General features: G+C 36.4%; 1 protein-coding gene and 2 long non-coding RNA genes across 3 annotated transcripts; all 3 read left to right on the top strand.

Annotated features, from left to right (window-relative positions):
• Positions 1–4,451: 4,451 nt before the first annotated feature.
• LOC128629419 (uncharacterized) lies at positions 4,452–6,354 on the top strand. The gene is made up of 4 exons (XR_008393771.1): positions 4,452–4,554; positions 5,172–5,226; positions 5,782–5,945; positions 6,337–6,354. It is a non-coding gene; the product is annotated as an uncharacterized LOC128629419 (long non-coding RNA).
• A 154-nt stretch (positions 6,355–6,508) lies between these two features.
• Positions 6,509–9,295, top strand: LOC108260598 (uncharacterized). Its single transcript, XM_053677468.1, has 8 exons — positions 6,509–6,652; positions 6,741–7,264; positions 7,504–7,565; positions 7,665–7,819; positions 7,908–8,140; positions 8,365–8,426; positions 8,531–8,685; positions 8,817–9,295. The coding sequence occupies exons 3-8, from the start codon at positions 7,546–7,548 to the stop codon at positions 8,924–8,926; spliced, it is 735 nt and encodes a 244-aa protein (XP_053533443.1). The 5' UTR covers positions 6,509–6,652; positions 6,741–7,264; positions 7,504–7,545; the 3' UTR covers positions 8,927–9,295.
• A 7,729-nt stretch (positions 9,296–17,024) lies between these two features.
• Positions 17,025–20,828, top strand: LOC108260628 (uncharacterized). The gene is made up of 3 exons (XR_001811199.3): positions 17,025–17,116; positions 19,808–19,862; positions 20,548–20,828. It is a non-coding gene; the product is annotated as an uncharacterized LOC108260628 (long non-coding RNA).
• Positions 20,829–20,966: the final 138 nt, after the last annotated feature.

Here is a 20,966-nt window from a genome sequence, read left to right as displayed (position 1 = left end):
GAGAAAAGAGGAAATGAAGCATCTTTTTGTTTTCGTTATACAAATAACTGACATGCAGTCTCACTGAAGATTATAAGGCTGACGATGCGGTTCACAGCTGTTGTTTATATATCACGTGATGCGCTTAATTGCCACAACACCTGATCACGGCAGGCCTATAAATCGGCATGATTTTATACAAGCTTCAGATACCAGTCACGCGCGAGGGCACTTCCCACCGAGTTCAGCTAATGCAATGTGATGTTCCCTTTGAAAAGGAACAATCATTTCATATTGAAATGAGGGGTATGTACATACGCATTTTTAGTGTGACTGCCATGTGTACATCATGAAGATGTGATTTATTAACGTCAGAATCACTAAACACAAATCCCTTAATGTTTGAATCATCTCTACCACAAATAATATTGTACATAGATAGCAGTGGTCTAAACTTTTTAAGTGGAGAAAAGTGTAAAATAATTCAATGCAATATTTGTGAAATATCTAGTGAGAAATCGTTTTTCTCATGCCTTCCATCACAGAGTGACTTCACAGCAGCCATACCTTCAAAAAAGGTCATGCCGGTCACGTCATGGTCGGAACAACCTTGTCAAAATGTCGGTAAGGCAATACATTATTGCATAATTCAGATCTTCAATCCCAGTGTGATCTTCACCACAACCACACCTAATATAACTGATCCTGCAGGATAAGATATGATAGGATAGATAGAATACCAAACTATATAATATAATACCAAACCAATGAGGAAGAAGTAGAACCAAGGACGACTGATGATTGCTTCCTGTTGCCTCAGGTCTTCTGTGAAAAACTGCTTGAATTCTGCAAGTCATTTGGTGTCTCAGAACATGACAGAACTTATAGAACTTCACTATACAAGAATTTAAAAAGTGTCCTTGATACTGTTCACCACAGAGCACATGCATGTGTAGTTTACAAAAATGTTAACATTTGTATTGAGCTTAGCTACAGCGAATAAATCATTATGCTTATTTAAAGTCCTGACCTCAGTTTTGCAGCATTCCTGACCTTGTCAAGGGTAATTAAGCTAATGCTCTCGATTGCAACTACAGCTGACTCCTAATAAACTCCTGCTGTTTTTTTCCCCACTGTAATACCTCAATTTGTACATGACACGTGTTATGTATGTCTGGCCACACCCCTTTCTTTTTCCCCTCAAAGTCAGAGGTGATAGTATTGTCAATTTGTGATCGCTGGAGGGTGTAACAGGATTATAGCATGTTGCACATGATCAGGAATGTGATCTTATTCAAAAAGCACATATGGGTGTGATATTCAGGTGTCCAAGAACTGGCAGTTGTTGTTTTTTTTTTTGACTACGTTTGTGAAATGACCATTTTAGGGTGTCTTGAATGGACTAATACATTAAACCTAGCTTAGACTAACTCTAACATTTTTTTTTGACAATGGTAAAATCAATATACCTGTGAAAATGATGTAACTGCAATTTAGCTTTTTATGTATTAATTAATAATGCCTTACCACTTTGAGTCAGATTCACTTCAGGTAATATCCAGCCTGCATGCAACTGTCATGAACAGTGCAATGTTCATCCATAAAACAGGTGGGTAAACGGCACAACTGTTGTGCAATGAGATACCAAAGCTGACAACAGCAGATGAGTGTTTCTGTTGGCCATTTTAAAAAGAATGAGCTTGATTGGAAAAACTGCATCAGGATTTGGACAAACACCCTTCTCCAGAGCCACTTAGATTTATCTCATATATATATATATCTATCTATCTATCTCCATTTGGTGGTCCTGGGATTTGAATTCATGACCTTCTGAACAGATGTCCAACATCTTAACCACTGAGCTACCACTTGCCCCTAGAAATTTTGTCAGTGCGCAAAATTGTTGCTGAGACACAGCCTCACTTCCTGTTTGGTGGCTTCACTGTCAAATTCATTGGCCCATTATGGACAAACCGTTTGGAATATCAACATTCTTTTGATAAATTTTATCCAGGTTGATCTGAATATGATGTATGCCAAATTTGGTGTTGATTGGACAGGATATTTAGGAGGAGTAGCAAAAACAGCTTTTGATATGAAGTTGCCTACCAAGATCTGTGTCAGTATGCGAGGTCGTTGCCGAGACACAGCTTCACTTCCTTTTTGTCGAGTCAGTAGATTGAATGAGACAGAGTAACTGAGTATTCACAACTGGTCTAATTTTTGAAATATTTCTTAAATGATAAAAACAGACTTAGACTAGGTTTTAACATGCAGATCTAGTGACATATTAGAATGGACACAACACCTACATCCCTGGATGCTGTTCTCATATTTCCCTCCAGTGAACCAAGGTGTGGCTTTATCCATCCATCCATCCATCTTCTACCGCTTACTCATTTTCATGGTCACGGGGAACCTGGAGCCTATCCCAGGGAGCAAGGGCACAAGGCGGGGTACACCCTGGACAGGGTGTGTGGCTTTATCATATTTGCAAAATGATCTGGTCCAGTAAAAACTGTAACAGTTTTATCAGCATGAAGTTTACTGACATCTTGATAGCTACAATACAGTCTAAATCATATCACATTTACTGATATTTATTTAAATGAAAGGTAAAGCTGTGTGCTAACCTGTGTGAAAACTGCAGGAAGTCCTCCTTTTAGTTGGCCACAGTTTTTTTTTTTAGAAAAATCCACTTCTCATCACTGATCAGGTGAAATGCTGTAAACCTGCCCACAGAAGTGGGTGAGATTACGTTAAGGTAAAGCCGAAGAGAATCTGGTGTGTGTTGTGTGTAAATGCAGGTTCTAAGTGACAAACTCACAGCACAGACAGAGATGCAGTCGGTGTGTAGCGTTTACTGTAGTAGTTTACTGTGAACCGAGCTGCACACACACACACACACACACACACACACACACACACACACACACACACACACACACACACACAATCAATTCCCAATGTAATGTAATGTAAAGATCTAAGATGTAATTATTAATAAGAAAAAAGGGGGGGATATATTCAGAAGTCTGTATTTTTTATGTGTTTTAAAGACATCTTGCAAAAGGGGGGCCTCGGTCAAATGTTAATGCCATTTGCGGGGCCTTGCCCTGGAAAAGTTTGGGAACCCCTGCACTAGACAACTTGGCCAGACCGCAAGAACACACACCTGTCGAATGTAGTAACGTAGAATGTAGAAACGCACGTTTTATCAAACGTTACTTCAGAAGACAATATCTGTTTATTAGTCGCATATCAGCCCCTCATTCGCACCACAGAAAGTTATTTACACACTCTCTCTCTCAAGAACCAGAGAGCAGCGTCCTAGTCTTAACATACTAGTAAAAAATTCTTCAGTTGTCTCTGTTGTGGAACCATACTCCACTCTCGTGGCACATTTGTGGCTGCCATGTTTCTGCTATAAAAGCGTGCAACACCCGGTTGGTGACCCTAGCTCTCTCTCATTGGCTATTGTGGGTATTGAGGCTCCGACTTCATACAGAGCAGTAAAATAATCATAATGACACCACACGATTGAGGATTTTTTGGACAAAAAGTGGGTAGTGACAAGCCTTGCATTATTGATAAGACACACATTTTATTCCTGCCTCCATCAGATGGCTATCAACGATATGCTGAACAGAAAAGGATGGCCTGCCTATGAAGTTCAATGTTCTGTTGATTACAAAGGCTGATAGGAGTAATTTTACAATAAAACTGTTAAATTTATGTGTAAAAAGAAAAATTGCAAGCAAATTTTTTAAACTTAATTCATGATTATAATCTTAGAGTTAATTTTTGTGCATTGTTTGTTTGCAGAACAAACACGTAGATAATATTTTTTAATGAAATAAATTCACTGTACTTTAGGTTAAAGGCTGGTAATGGCCAGTAGATGGCAGTGCTGACCAATATAGAAAACTGAAGCCATTTGGGAGACATTTTACTGTATGTACTAAGTTCTTAAACTCACTCATGGTATTATTAAAGTTTATTCTAACACACACACACACACACACACACACACACACACACACACACACACACACAGTATATATATGATGATGATGATGATGATGATGATGATGATGATGTAGGTTTACAGAGATCAGCTTTTTCCTTGAAATAAAATTTAGAACTTTGATATATTTTGATATACTTGCTAAAAACACGGATATTTTTCTTTTTCTTTTTCAGGTTTTCAGACATGGTGGGTATCAGTGTACAGTGTGAACAACAGAACACAAGATCCTCCGAGAGGAGTAACATCATATAAGTTACCATCACTTTCTATATTTTATTTCATGTTTCCTGATCCTGCTATAAATAATTCAACTAAAAGGCAGGAAACGTCATTTGTTAGTTATGTTGTTTTTAAAGTTGTCAGTGTAGATGAGCAGCCAAGCTGTGATTCGCTCCCAGACGCATTTCACGTCATGGGTGTGGCATGATTATGTTACATGTATTGTTACACCTTTAGTTAAAAAGCCCATTTACCTGCTCTGTGTTGTACACTTGAACACTGCCACTGGACTGAGAACTCTCCACATCTGCTACCTGTAGACACAGGTGAGTAATTACTTTATTTTCTCCTTACTCACATTATGTACATTCACCAGAATGAAAGATGGAAAAGTGCATCAGTCTCTGAGAGACAATTTCTATTTTAAGAATTCACTCACTGTATATAGAATTTTTTTTTTTATCATATCAGACAATCGTTTTAAATATGAATAAAGGATAAAGGTATATACATACATACATACATACACACAGTATATTTACAGTATACACACACACACACACACACACACACATATATATATATATATATATATATATATATATATATATATATATATATATATATATATATATATATATATATATATATATGTGTGTGTGTGTGTGTGTGTGTGTGTGTGTGTGTGTGTGTGTACTGGCCATATATATTAGTTTTTCTTGGTTAGTTATTTAAGTTCTAACTTTGTGCTTATATATAGATAGGTAAAAATAAACTATTTATCTATCTGTCTAATCCAACATGTAACTTCGGTGTCCATAAGAGATTTGATTGAACTGGTTTGTGGTTTTAAGTCCTACGGGGAAGACACATCTGATGGAAGACTTCTATTTTTTAAAATAAAACAATTGTATAAACACATATTCCTTTTTTTTTATTTTAGGATATAAACAACACAATGGACTGGAGACTGGTACTGGCTATTTTATGTCTGACTGGTAAGTCAGTGTTCTTTTTCCTCTGACAATCTGGATTCTGTCTCAGTTTCTGCAGTTACTTACATTATCCTGCTCAAATATGACACTCAGTCAATAAATCTGCTGCCTTCTCACTTAAGAAGCTGGATTATGTATGAATTTGATGATATAAGAATGCGAGATAAGAGTTTGTCTAAAACAGAGCTATCTCAGTTACGGTTTAATTGTCTTGTGTTATATCGGCTCAGGTGAGGAGTAATATTAAGTCCAGTGCCACTGTGAGACAGTTTGATATTGTAAACAAAATATGTAATGTTAATTGTTGTGTTTCCACTATAAATACACTTAATAAATGGAATACTATTCCAAATCAACACGAAGTACATAACATGACAATGTTAATGAAGAATATTTAGATTAATACTAGAGTATCACTTTCAGCAGTAGCAGTCTCAATTGTGTGTCTACTATATTAATTACCGAACAAACTTCGGCTTTTAAATGTGTTTAAAAATTTTCATATGCTTGCTGTACACTTGCAATCAATAGTTATATCAATAGTTTTCTGTCTTACAGCTGCAAGTGCTATGGCAGACACTTCAACAAACACGTCAACAAACACTTCTGTACCGGCTGCAGCATTCAACTTGTCCTTTAGCATCAATGAAACCTTTTATCCAGCACTGGCCAATATCAGCTCTCCAAATTTTACAGCAAAAGCTGAAAGTATCCGTAATCAGGTATGTTTACTTATTATTGCTACCAGTTATAATCCATTTTAATCTTCTACTCAAACTAATTTTGCCCCATGAATAGTTCTTTTGTCATATAAGACAACATAAAGAACCAATAACAGTCCCATTTGTGTCTTTCTGGTAAGAGGGTATACATACTGGTCATGTCTGATTCTTATCTCTTGTCTGATGTTTCAATTTCAGTAATTAATATATTGAAGTTAATGACATTCACCAGGCAATGGGGCAAATATCTGCATTTCAACACTTATAAGTCTCTCCATATGATTTACTCATTAACTTTAACTATATCTAGGCCTGTGACAAAACAAACAGCCAATGTATATGAGGTCAGTGGTTATGGAAACTGAATTCTTTATTGAATTATATTTTTCAGCTTGAACCAATTTACAGAAGACTCTTCAGTAACTTCCTCCGGATGGTAATTCATAGTTTCAGGTGAGAAATGATATATGAAAACTTTGCTCTAAGTAATTGCTTATCTTTACTTTTGAGATTCAGAATTTCATGCTGTATTTAACTATGGTTGTGTTTTAGGAATGGTTCGATTGTGACAAATTCCACTCTTGAATTTACCGCCAATGACACCATCCCAACTAACTCCACACTACAAGACGCCCTTGTAAATGCGACCAGCACCAACTCAAGCTTGAACATTATTCCAACTTCTATAAAAGTCACCCAGGTTCCTGGTCAGTATTCACTTTCACTGATACTGCACTTTAATAACATTTTGTACATGTAAGTATTCTAATTCCTATTTAACCTCTCAATTAATAGTGACAAACACCTCTTCAACAAACACTTCAACAAACACAACTTCAACAAACTCCACTTCAACAAACACCACTTCAACAAACTCCACTTCAACAAACACCTCTTCAACAAACACTTCAACAAACACAACTTCAACAAACTCCACAACAAACTCCACTTCAACAAACTCCACTTCAACAAACTCCACTTCAACAAACACAACTTCAACAAACTCCACAACAAACTCCACTTCAACAAACTCCACTTCAACAAACTCCACTTCAACAAACTCCACAACAAACTCCACTTCAACAAACTCCACTTCAACAAACTCCACTTCAACAAACTCCACTTCAACAAACTCCACTTCAACAAACTCCACTTCAACAAACTCCACAACAAACTCCACTTCAACAAACACTACAAACTCTACCGCAGTAGCTGCAGCATTCAACTTGGTCTTTAGCATCAATGAAACCTTTTATCCAGCACTGGCCAATATCAGCTCTCCAAATTTTACAGCAAAAGCTCAAAGTATCCGTAATCAGGTATGTTTTATTCATAACGCTAACACACATGCTAAGTGGCACACCACGTGGCACAATTATATATGCATCTGGACATTTATACATCCCCATTCATTATTATTATTATTATTATTATTATTAATTTATTTATTTATATTTATTTTTTTAAACTCTGTCTAATCCTAAAACCAAACAGCCAACATATTTGAAGTCTGTGTGTTTATGAACAAATTAATTTATTAGAAAATCATTTTTTCCAGATTGAACCAGTTTACAGAAAAATCTTTAAGAACTTCCTCCGGATGGTAATTAATAGTTTTAGGTGAGAAATAATATATAAAGACATTGATATGAATAATTGTTTTTCTCTACTTTTGAGATTCAGAATTTCATGCTGTATTTAACTATGGTTGTGTTTTAGGAATGGTTCGATTGTGACAAATTCCACTCTTGAATTTACTGCCAATGGCACCATCCCAACTAACTCTACAGTACAAGACGCCCTTGTTAATGCGACCAACACCACCTCAAGCTTGAACATTATTCCAACTTCTATAAATGTCACCCAGGATCCTGGTCAGTATTCACTTTCACTGATACTGCACTTTAATAACATTTTGTACATGTAAGTATTCTAATTCCTATTTAACATCTCAATTAATAGTGACAAACAACTCTTCAACAAACACTTCAACAAACTCCACTTCAACAAACACTTCAACAAACTCCACAACAAACACCTCTTCAACAAACACCACTTCAACAAACACTACAAACACTCCTGCAGTAGCTGCAGCATTCAACTTGGTCTTTAGCATCAATGAAACCTTTTATCCAGCACTGGCCAATATCAGCTCTCCAAATTTTACAGCAAAAGCTCAAAGTATCCGTAATCAGGTATGTTTAATTCATAACGCTACCACACATGCTAACTGGCACACCACGTGGCACAATTATATATGAATCTTAACATTTATTCGTCTCCATACATTATTATTATTATTTTTATTTATTTATTTATTTATTTAAACTCTGTCTAATCCTAAAACCAAACAGCCAACATATTTGAAGTCTGTGTGTTTATGAACAAATTAATTTATTAGAAAATAATTTTTTTCCAGATTGAACCAGTTTACAGAAAAATCTTTAACAACTTCATCCGGATGGTAATTAATAGTTTTAGGTGAGAAATAATATATAAAGACATTGATATGAATAATTGTTTTTCTTTAATTTTGATGATTCCGAATTTCAACCTGTATTTAATTATTGATGTTTTTTTTTTAGGAATGGTTCGATTTTGACAAATTGCAGTCTTGAATTTAGCTCTAATGGCACCATCCCAACTGTGTCTCTAGTAAAAGAGGCCCTTCTTAATGCGACCAGCACCACCTCAAGCTTGAACATTATTCCAAGTTCTATAAATGTCACCCAGACTTTTGGTCAGTATACACGCTTAAGGATATTGTATTTTAATGACTGATTGGTACTTGTGGATCTTCTAATTCCAATTTAACCTCTCAATTTATATTTGTGTGCATTAAATATCATGTATAATGTTTATATTTTGCAGGTAATTCCACCAGTAATTCCACCAGTAATTCACCAGTGATTGCCAGCTCACTTTCCATGATATGGATGTCTCTTCTATCACTTCTACTTTCAGTGGCATTGCACTTCTAGCTCTACACCTGATCGGAAAACATACACAATGACCCTTATATATAATGTATGTAATAATGCATAAGAAAAAGGGGATATGGGGAAAATGATTCACTCTTATAAACATGGGTATATTTATATAAGTATTTGAAACTGGAGACTTAATGAGGGTTCTGATTTGCTTGAAAATTTCTCAGCATTCTAACAGGCCTACAAGGATTTTATTTCACTTTTTAAACTATTGTGTAGTTAATAGTAGAATATCTTGTTGTTCTATACTGTATAATTTCTAAACATAAGTGTATATGCAAACCTAAATTTAACTTCTTTATATCAGTGTACAATGATTATAAACATTGTATGAAATAAAGCTTTCCACGATTCATTTAATATTTTATGCAGATCATTTAATAAAAGATACAATATTTGCCAAAAAGGATGTGGACACGATCATCACACCCTTATGTCCGTCTTTCGGATGAGAAATTAAACTGAGGTCCAGACTCTCTGTGCTCATTAAAAATCCCAAAATTCAAAATTCCCCTTAACCCGATTGAGCAGCATTTCACCTACTGATCTTTGTACTTGATACATTTATCACTTATCATCTGTATTGCTAAACACAAATCCCTTAATGTGTGAATCACTCAGTTACTACAGACCTCCTCTGGAAACTACTTAATGTCATTTTTTTGTACAGGTTTCACTGTATGACCCGTTCCTTCAAGTGTTAATACAATACTCTCTCTCCCTCTCTCTCTCTCTCTCTCTCTCTCTCTCTCCCTTTCTCTCTCCCTCCCTCTCCCCCCCCCCCCCCCCCTCTCTCTCTCTCTCTCTCTCTCTCTCTCTCTCTCTCTCTCTCACACACACACACACACACACACACTATTCTGAGTCTTAAAATCTAGTGTAGCCGGGTGTGAAATCTTACACTCTTTTTCTGGGGTTTTATTTTCTGTCTACTCTTAAAGAAAATCAGCGGTCTGTGGAGCTTTGATAAAACATTAAACAAAATACATTAAAGTACATTAAACAAAATACATTAAAGTACATTAAACAAAATACGGCTTTGTCTTTCTTGAATTGTACAAAATTAACCTTAGAAAAAAATAAAATAAAATAAATTTAATAACAATACCTCTTGATTCCTTATACAATCCAAAGTAAAGTATAAAATATACCAAATTAGGATACCAGTTACAAACACACCACAGGGAAATAAAATAAAATCTTATCTATGAAATACAGCAGTGGCTAAACATGAGAGCACATAGAAAAATAAAAATAAACCCAGATTAATCCAGATTAACCCAGATTAGCCCAACGGTGCTGTTTCTTGTACTGAAGCCCATGATCTGCTTGTGCTTGGCCCGCGGAGCTGTGAACCTCTCTCAGAACCCTTTTACAACAAGCAGCAGAGCACATTAAACATTGTGGAGCCTGAAAACAGGTGGAATGTGCGGTCGGTACGATTTAAGAAAAAAATATTATGTATGTTTTATATAAAATATTCCGTTTCTCAACAACACGTAGGATAAACCTAATTTAAACAAGTTTCTAATTACAAGAGTAAGCTCACTTTATATTTTACACAATCTGGTAATTAAAATCTTGTTTAAATTAGATTCATCATAAGTTTTGATGAGAAATGTAATATTTTTATGTGAACCATTCGACCACACACTCTATTTTCACTGTAGTGTGTCAGTGTGTTTCTGGAGAGAAATCTCACCACACAGCTCGAGCATTTCTGAAAATGACTTTTTAAACCACTTGGCTGCACGAGCAGGAAGTAATATGTTTACATCTTTTAAATCTAAAGGTAGATTCTATCCAAGCAAATGCATTTTTCAAATGTCTCTTTTCAACGCAAAACCATTTTAGGCACGTCACAAAACAGGTAAGGGTTGTGACTCTAGGTAAGGGTTGTGACTCTTACCTGTTTTGTGACGTGCCTAAAATGGTTTTGTGTTGAAAAGAGACATTTGAAAAATGCATTTGCAGCTCAAAAACTCTTGGTACTGACAAGTAGAAAGGCTTCATTTGTTCGTGCATCTCTGCTAACGTTCTGTTTTATATCAGCTCTCATTGTACAAAGATAACAGTGGACTAAACCTTTTAAGATGAGAATAGTGTTTAATGATTCAGTGCAATATTGTCACAGAGCTAGAGAGAAATCTTTTGTTATGCCTTCTGTTATCCCAGAATAATCTTCACAGCAGCCACACCTTCAAACAGGTCATGCAAGAATGTGAAGACGGGAAAAACCTCGTGAAAATGTCGGTAGGGAAGTACATTATTGCCTTTTTCAGATCTTTCAGAGAAACATTCAATCTCAGCGTGATCTTCAACAAAAACTGGTCCTGCAGGATAAGCTATGATAGGATGGATATAATAGAGATTATCAGAGAATAAGTGCGGCTCAGTGGAACAGTGGGTATAATCACTGCCTCACAGCTTCAGGGTCCCTGGTACAATCCTGAGCTTGGGCTGCTGTCTGAGTTTTACATCTTCCGCCAGTTTAAATGATGGTTCCTTCCTCTAGGTGTATGACATCCCATCCAGGGTGTATCCCTGCCTCACACCCAGTGTTCTGAGGATAGTTAATGCCCTTGTGCAAACCATCTCTGGCTGCTTCTGCCATATTTTGTGGAGTTGGAGAAGGCAGGAGCAATTGTGAAAACTCCGCTGAACGGTGGATTTGAAGGTGATTCTGATGATTCATGGCGTTCTTTTGTGATTTCTTTTCCATTACAAATTTAGCATGTGTGCTATCAGACCTCATTACCTACATACAACTGTATATAATGTATAATAATGCGCTCTGTATATGTGAGAGGTGTGCAGTGGTAATGAGTCTTATTGGGTTACGTGATCGACTAGCCCAGGTGAGTGTTAGGAAGAAGCAGTGAAGAAACTGTTGCGGATTCTGCTGGTGATGGCACGGACGCTCCTGTACCTTCTGCCAGATGATATGAGGGTGAAGAGTCTGCAAGAGGCTCTGGCTCAGAGCAATTCTTTTAATGTTGCTGTAGGCCTCTTGGATATCCCGGCTGAAAAGTTTTCCAGAAGTAATCATTTTCTACATCTTCAAACGCTTTTTCCTGATCTATGGAACTCAAACCAATATCTACACCCAATATTTTAGAGACATCAAATAAATCTCTAATTATATAGATGTTATCAAACATTGATCTGCCAGGTATACAGTAGGACTGACCAGGATGGATTACTTCCTCCAAAACTCATATAAAAATACAACACATTCCACACCTAGCATGACTTTAACCGTTACAGTACATGGGCAAAATTTGTGAATAAAGATAGATTTATAGCGCTGATCTTTTCCTCAGCATCCTTCTGTCCTTGGAAACTGCTGCGCGCTGCTAACAGTTTAAAATTCAAAAGAGAAGTCTCATGCCTTTGTTTAAAAATGTCTTTCATTCAAAAAGATATAATATTATGAATAATCACCATTTACCAATCAGATGTGTTGGTAGTTGTTGTAAATTGTCCTTTTGCTGGCAGATATTTGCCATTGATGAACGACAAATAATATCAAAGGACAATAAAATTCAGACGTCCATTCATTTACTTTAGTAAAATGTTTGATACAGTTAGTACATTTCCCATATTATATCCAAATGGCATCTCAACAAAGATAAAATGACAGAAAATGACAGAAAGCTATGTGGATACCAGAGTACCACGTCTACACATCGTTCTCAATGGGACTAACTAGTGACGTTTTTCAAGGACGTGGCCACAACGTTTCTGAACCGTTAGCCAAGATTATGAAAAACATGGAATTTTACCAAGACTTGGTCACAATGTTGTCAAAAAGTAATATCACGCTGACGAAAAGAGACTCACTGGCGATGTCATCAGATCATAGTGTGCTTGCTGGGTTGTGTATTAATGGTCAACTTCAGGAAAACTCTGGAGGGTTCTCATATTACTGACAACATTCAGCACCACTGAGGAGTAACCAAATAAACTGTGGCTTTTAAATGTGCTTGCTGTTATTAATATGCATGCTGTACACTTCCGTGAAGTTCCGTGAATACACCTTTAACAAATACAACTTCAACAAACACATCTTCAACCCTGATTCCAACTAACTCCACAGTACAAGACGCCCTTGTTAATGCGACTACCGCCAACTCAAGCTTGAACATTATTCCAAATTCTGTCAGTTTCACCCGGGGTTTTAGTGAGTGTACACTTTCAGTGATATTAATAACATTTTGTACATGTATAGTGGGACAGATAGTGGGCATTGCACTGACCTTTAGTTCTCTTGCTTAGGCGTGGATACCCCAGGCAGATGGCAAGCTCTCCTTCTTCTCACCATTGTGGTGGTGGTGTTTCTGGCATGATGTTTCTCAGTGTGGCTTTCTGTAAAAACAGTATATGTTCTGGACATGTCTGACTTTTACCCTCTTGTCTGTTTTTTCAAATTTCAGTAAGTTTTTTGAAACTTGGAGTTAATTACAAGTAGCACACCATGTGGCACAATTATACATGAATCTGAGCATTTATACATCTCCATGCATTATTTAAATATATTTTTTTAACCCTGTCTGATCCTAAAAGTGACAAAACAAACAGCCAACGTAATCGAGGTCAGTGTTTATGAACAAATTCATTGATTAATAAATTATTTTTTCAGCTTGAACCAGTTTATAGATGAATCTTCGAAACTTCATCCGGATGGTAATTAATGGTTTCAGGTGAGAAATAATGTATGGAAACATTGCTCTGAGTAATTGTTTTTCTTTACCTTTGATGATTCATAATGCCAGTCTGTATTAAACTATGGTTGTGTTTTAGGAGTGGTTCAACCGTCACAAATTCCACTCTTGAATTTACTGCCAATGCACCATCCCAGCTAACTCCACACTACAACCTCTCAATTAATAGTGACAAACACAACTTAAAAAACATAAAGGGAATATGGGGAATTCCCTTTTATCACAGAATATATATAAGGGATAAAGGGAATATGGGGGAAATGATTCATTCTTATAAACACAGCTATCTTCACATGTACTAATATTTTGAATTGTTGAAACTGGAGACTTAATGAGGGTTCTGATTTGCCTGAAAATTTCCCCACATTCTGACAGTCCTACTGTCTTTCTTTCACTTATATTTAAATCCATTGGAGATTTTTTAAAACCATTTTAAAGTTAACAGTATAAATTAATGTTGTACTGTACAGTATAATTTCACAACACTTATCTGCATACACAAACCTACATATAACTTCTTTAAATCTGTGTACAATGATTATAAACATCGTATGAAATAAAGCTTTGCACAATTCTTTATACTTCATGCATATAATTTAATCATTTAATGACAATCACAACCATGTGTGTTTTTTCCTGAAACTGTTGCCACAAAATTGGACGCACAAAATTGTATAGAATTGTGTGCTGTGAAAAGGGCCATTGTGGGTGCAATCGAGAAAGAGCCACGACACCTGTTTAATAAGTTTATCTTCGCTTTTAATAGACCACTAGGTGTGGTTTCTGTTTGGTTGGAATTAAAACCTGCACCCACACCAGCCCTTTCTGGACAAGATTGCTCACCCCTACTGTAGAATGAAAAACTGTAGAATCCAAAACTCCAGCATGACAGTGGCCCTGTGTACAAAGTGAGCTTCATGGATTGCCATGCCAAAAGAACTTGAGCAGCCTGCACAGAGCCCTGACCTCAACCCCACTGAACACTGAAGGCCGACTGCACCTCAGGCCTCCGTGGCCGACATCAGTGCCTGACCTCACTAATGCTCTTGTGACTGAATGAACACAAATCCCTACAGTCACCCTCCAAAATCTAGTGGAAAACCTTCCCAGAAGAGTGGAGGCTGTTATGAAAGAGAGACCAACTTCATGTTAATGCCCATGTTAAATTAAATATAAAATAACAAAATTAAATAAAACGTTATCTTACTCATGGCCAAAACGTTTGGTTCCTAAAGTAAGATATCTGAAAAAAGTAACATTTTCCTATTCATTTACGAGGAGCTCTCGTTATTACTTTACTATATGTACTGTATTGTCTGCAGAATAAACAAATAAATATAAAAGAAATGAAATGAATTCACTGTACATTCGATTAAAGGTTGCTGTATAGATAGCATTGCTGACTAATATACTGTATGGCACTGAGGACCAGCTGATTGTGCTGCTCACTAATATATGCTGCTGAAGGCATTTTGTAAATTGCTGGAGGCAATTTTAATGTATGTACTAAGTTCTTAAATTTACTTGTGGTAGAATTAAAGCTTAGTCCATACAGGCTACAAGGTAACATTCCATAGTTTGATTCTGAACTCAGGTTACTGTTTCCTCCAACCTCCCAAAAACATGCTGGTAGGATCCGGAGGCACATAAGATCCAGCTGAACATGGCAGTAGCCATCAGCATCTTCCCATCAGAGGTAGAGGCTGTTTGCACGCGTCTACCTTGAGAGGATAAAGGGAATGCATCTGTACTCCAGAGTCATTCCAATCTGAAAATACACAGTAATATCTCACAACTTTTACAGTACATAAGGAACGGGTAGTACGTGAAATAAAATCAATTAATGTAGAGTGCGTTCAACTTTTGACCTAAAATGATTACATATGCCTACATAATATTAAGGGGGATTATTAAAATCCATGCTTGTGCTTAAACCCAACAAATAGCATTACAGCAAAAACTGGTCTGAAGACTTTGCTGGTGCAGTGTTTTACCAAATGTCGACTCTCGCATCACCTGCGTCACACAGAAGCCTTTACCCAACATCACATCGCAACAGAAACAGCAGAAATCTCGAGTACACGTGCAGCACTGGTACGTCTGCTCTGAAGCACTCCCTAACTGTACAGCTGATAATACTATTACTCCACCCTGTACACTCCTTAAACCTGAAATGGTGGAAATGTGTGTTTTCCAGTCATTCTTCTAGGCTAGCAGTTCGGGAGAATTAAGTCTTTTATCAATTTTTTTTTTGCTAATGCTAAATTGCAAGCATGGAAACTCAATTATCTGCCTCAGTTATCATTCTGGCTGTGTAACATGTCTTCTAACTGCGCAAGTGAGGAGCAGCGTTCATAATCTGCTCATGTCTAAGTCTAAAGCCATCTAGCATGTTTTTCTAGACAAGTGTTGTGTCTCTATTTGACATTGTCTTCTTGAACTTCTCCACAATCTCTAGACTCGGGGTGTCTACAGTGTCCTTATCGTCACAGTGAAGAAAATTAGAAAGGCCGTGTGCTTCTATAGTTGCATTAAGATGGACTAACCTGCTGCCACTGGGTGGCTCCAAAATTTACGTTCCTTTCAGTTCCATTCAGATACTGTTAACTGAATATCATTATTGGGTGATAATAGTATAAAATTAACGCAATATTAATTGTGCTATCAGTTTTCATTGATATATTTAAATAAAAGAAAAATATAAAATGCACCGGGGATCTATTATTAATTACAATTTACTATTAATAACCCAATTTTACTGTTGTTATTATTCAACGCAAAGGTTAGCTTCTTATCTTAATCTTAGCAAGTGGAAAAACCTTGAATTTTCTTGAAAATATTCTTGTTCTACTGGCAGATAATTTAGCAAAATTTTAGCATTTATTTCTAGAAAGAAGCAAAATTATCTGCAATGGAATAAGAAAGTATAACGCTTGAAATTAATAATATATTATTCATTTGTGTGTTTAATAATATTTGGTTTATTGTAGTCTTATAAGAGGAAATACTATATTTGACTATATTCATGATATTTTCCACTTGCTGTAATTTATTATTATTCTCATTCTAATTATAATACTTCTTCCTCTTCCTCCTCCTCTTCCTCCTCCTCTTCTTCTTCTTCTTCCTCTTCTTCTTCTTATTATTATTATAACATCATATAAGTTACTATCACTTTCTATATTTTATTTCATGTTTCCTGATCCTGCTATAAATAATTCAACCAAAAGGCAGGAAACGTCATTTGTTAGTTATGTTGTTTTTAAAGTTGTCAGTGTAGATGAGCAGCCAAGCTGTGATTCGCTCCCAGACGCATTTCACATCATGGGTGTGGCATGATTATGTTACATGTATTGTTACACCTTTAGTTACATAGTCCATTTACCTGCTCTGTGTTTTACACTTGAACACTGGCACTGGACTGAGAACTCTCCACATCTGCTACCTGTAGACACAGGTGAGTAATTACTTTATTTTCTCCTTACTCACATTATGTACATTCTCCAGACTGAAAGATGGAAAAGTGCATCAGTCTCTGAGAGACAATTTATATTTTAAGATATAAGAATTCACTCACTGTATATAGAATAATTTTTTTTTTATCATATTAGACAATCGTTTTAATTATGCAAGTATATACAGTGCTGTGAAAAAGTATTTGCCCCATCCTGATTTCTTCTGTTTTTGTGTACATCTCATACTAATTTTTTTTCAGAAATTAAAACAAAATCTAAAATAAAACAAAGGCAACCTGAGTAAACACAAAATACAGTATTTAAATGATCATGTTATTTATTTAAGATCCAGTACCAACTGGGCCTGTGTGAAAATGTATTTATCCCGTTGGTTATTAATTCTACAAATCTATAAAACTGCATTGATAATGGGGTTCAGCTGGACTAGACGCACCCAGGCCTGATTACGGCAAACCCTGTTCAATCACATCTACACTTAAAGGTACAAAATGCAACTTTAGGCCCTCTAGCAGTAAAAATAAAACTGCATTATTTTGGGGTGGGGTGGGGTCGGGGGTGTCTTAATAGCGTTCCAAACAGTGTTACTATGAACGCAGACTTCAATAAACTGGAAAAGACACACTACTAGCATCACATAAATATATATCAATAAAATTCACTCTGCCCAGGTTTTACAGTTTTTCCTAAATTCTTTTGAATGTCCATGGAATAAAATAAAATATCAGATGGCACGAGTGTACCTTCTACCATCATTTACACATTAGAATGACCATGTGATAACATTAAAAATGACTTTATATGGTTATGGGTGTTGTTTCGACTCAGGAGAGCTGACATTTGCTGCTATCGTCAAGTAACTGTTTGACGCCGAATACACCAGCGCTTCACCTTCATGGGTTCGCTGAGAGAAGGGTAACGGTTGAGAGGCAGGAATTTGGCTGATAGTTGCTGAGAGCCTTTTATAATCGACCAATCGGTCGAATTACAGAGACACGGGAATTACAGAGAGGGGTTACAGCAATGCAAACATGCGCACACATGATGCAGTATTAGATCATAAGCACATCATAATCAAACTAAGTCCCAGACATTTTCTCAAATTTAGACACTTTTTTTAAGGCCTGAAAAGAGGTCCGGGAAAAAGAGGACGTACGGTCACCCTAACAAAGACATTTCATTTGTGTTCATTTCTACCAAATTAACTTTGCACAGAATTTATTTGCGCACGCACCAGGAGGTTGCTCATGTGAGTCACGACTGGCGAGAGAGAACCAGAACTATAATCATTCAGCTGTTTATATTGTGTTCTTCAAAAGATTCATTTCTTTAGTTTAAAATAAAAAAATATATAATCCTGATAGTATTCCCATTACCTGTAATCTGATTACTTTGTTTTTTTTACGTAACTGTAATGGATTACAGTCACCAGTTTTTGTATAGTGATCACGTATCTCCATTACATGTATTCCATTACTCCCAAAACCTGTATATTATATAAGTTTGATTATATATAAATAGATAAATCTATCTATGTACAGTGCCCTCCATTAATATTGGCACCTTTGTAAGCTGGAGAATTGCAGAAGTTAGTCGTGTCTTGGGGTCAGAACGTCTCCAAATCCACAATCTGAAGTCACCGACATTACCACAAATTGTTTAGAAGGGTTTCAAGAAAAAAGCCTCTACTCTCATCCAAAAACAAACTTGTGCGTCTTCAGTTTGCCAGACACTACTGGAACTTCAAATGGGATCGGGTTCTATGGTCAGATGAAACCAAAATAGAGCTTTTTGGTAATAAACACAGAGGTGGTTTTGGAGCACACAGAGAGGTAGCCGTATGGAAAAGTCCCTCATGCCCACGGTTAAATATGGAGGAGGATCTTTAATGTTTTGGGCTGTTTTTCTGACAGAGGACCTGGACATTTTGTTATGATACATGGCATCATGGACAAATATCAACAGAAAACCTGTGGTTGGATCTTCCAGCAGGACAATGATCCAAAATATACATCAAAATCAACACAAAAATGGTTTACTTACCACAAAATCAAGGTCCTTCCATGACCATCCCAGTCCCCTGACCTGAACCCCATAGAAAACCTGTGGGGTGAACTGAAGAGGAGAGTCCACCAGCATGGACCTCAAAATGTGAAGGATGTGGAGAGGTTCTGTATGGAGGAACGCTCTCAGATCCCTCACCATGTATTCTCCAACCTCATCAGGCGTTATAGGAGAAGACTCAGAGCTGTTATCTTGGCAAAGGGAGTTAGCACAAAGTACTGACTAAAAGGGTGCCAATAATTGTTGCACACCTATATTTAACAAAGATTTTTTTTTTTGATAAACCTGTGTTGTGTTTGCAATTGTTTGATATCCATGAGAGCAGAGTATTTTTGTGAATTTTTTTTAACAAAAGATCAAAAGTTTCAACAATTTTTCACCATCTTTTTTGCTCATATTTACCAAGGGTGCCAATATTAATGGAGAGCACTGTATCTGTCTGTCTGTCGGTCTGATCCAGTGTGTAACTTCAGTGTTCATAAGTGATTACATTGAACTGGTTTCTGTTGTGAACTCCTACACAGAAGACACAGATTAGTAACAGCTGATGGACGACGCTCTATGTTTAATTTTTTATTTTTTATAAATGTATTTTCCTTTTTTCATTTTAGGTTATAAACAACACAATGGAGTGGAGGCTGGTACTGGCTATGTCTTGCCTGATTGGTAAGTCTTCTCATTTTGCATTTTAATAAATCAGAGACACTGTTAGTTTCATGAGTGGATATCTGTTGGTAGCTAAAGTTATGACCAATGCTTAATATGAGCTGTGTAGCCCATGGAAGCTTGTTCAGCTTATCTGTTTTGTTTAAAATTGCTTAATTTACATATTTATCATTTTAAAGTTTTTCAGAAGAGTTTGTTCTGAGGTGGTTGTAACCTTATTTCAAACATGGCGCTGGCTTGTAGCCTTTTAAATGTCATGTTTTGAGATTTGTTTGATTTTTTCCTTTGCCAAAACTCTTGGTATCAGACTTTTTGCTATGATTCCTCCAACTCCATTCCCCTCTGATTGGTTGGATTGCGAGGGACTTCACTTGTAATCATAGCTGCTTTGGTGCATGTTATTTATTTTAGATATGTTTCAGATTTGTCTCAACCCTGTGCCTGCTATGTTAATTATTTTCTGGGTGCAATTATTTGGCTTGTGAACTAGAGGTGTCTATATTTTGTTTTGGTTAATTTGTTGCATCTTATGTCTGTCAACTTCAGGAAAACTCTGTGAGAACGCTTTGACAAGATTCAACACTACTAAGATGCAACCAAACAAAATGGCTTATAAAATGTGCTTGATATTTTTAATATGCTTGCTGTACATTTGCAATCAGGAGTTATCTTTTCTGTGTTACAGCTGCAAGTGCTATGGCAGACACTTCAAGTAATCAGACTGCACTGAATACTTCTTCAACAAACACGTCTTCAACCCTGAGCACGTCTACAAACACGTCTTCAACAAACACCACTTCAACAAATAACACTTCAGCAAACACAACTTCAACAAACGTCACTTCAACAAACACTTCTGTACCGGCTGCATCATTCAACTTGGCCTTTAGCATCAATGAAACCTTTTATCCAGCACTGGCCAATATCAGCTCTCCAAATTTTACAGCAAAAGCTCAAAGTATCCGTAATCAGGTATGTTTACTTATTATTGCTACCAGTTATGATCCATTTTAATCTTCTACTCAAACTAATTTTGCCCCATGAATAGTTCTTTTGTCATATAAGACAACATAAAAAACCAATAACAGTCCAATTTGTGTCTTT

Source organism: Ictalurus punctatus, chromosome 29 (genome assembly GCF_001660625.3).
Source record: "Ictalurus punctatus breed USDA103 chromosome 29, Coco_2.0, whole genome shotgun sequence".
NCBI classification, from domain to species: domain Eukaryota; kingdom Metazoa; phylum Chordata; class Actinopteri; order Siluriformes; family Ictaluridae; genus Ictalurus; species Ictalurus punctatus.
Note: the sequence above shows the minus strand (reverse complement) of the source record. Positions and strands in the feature narration are given on the sequence as shown.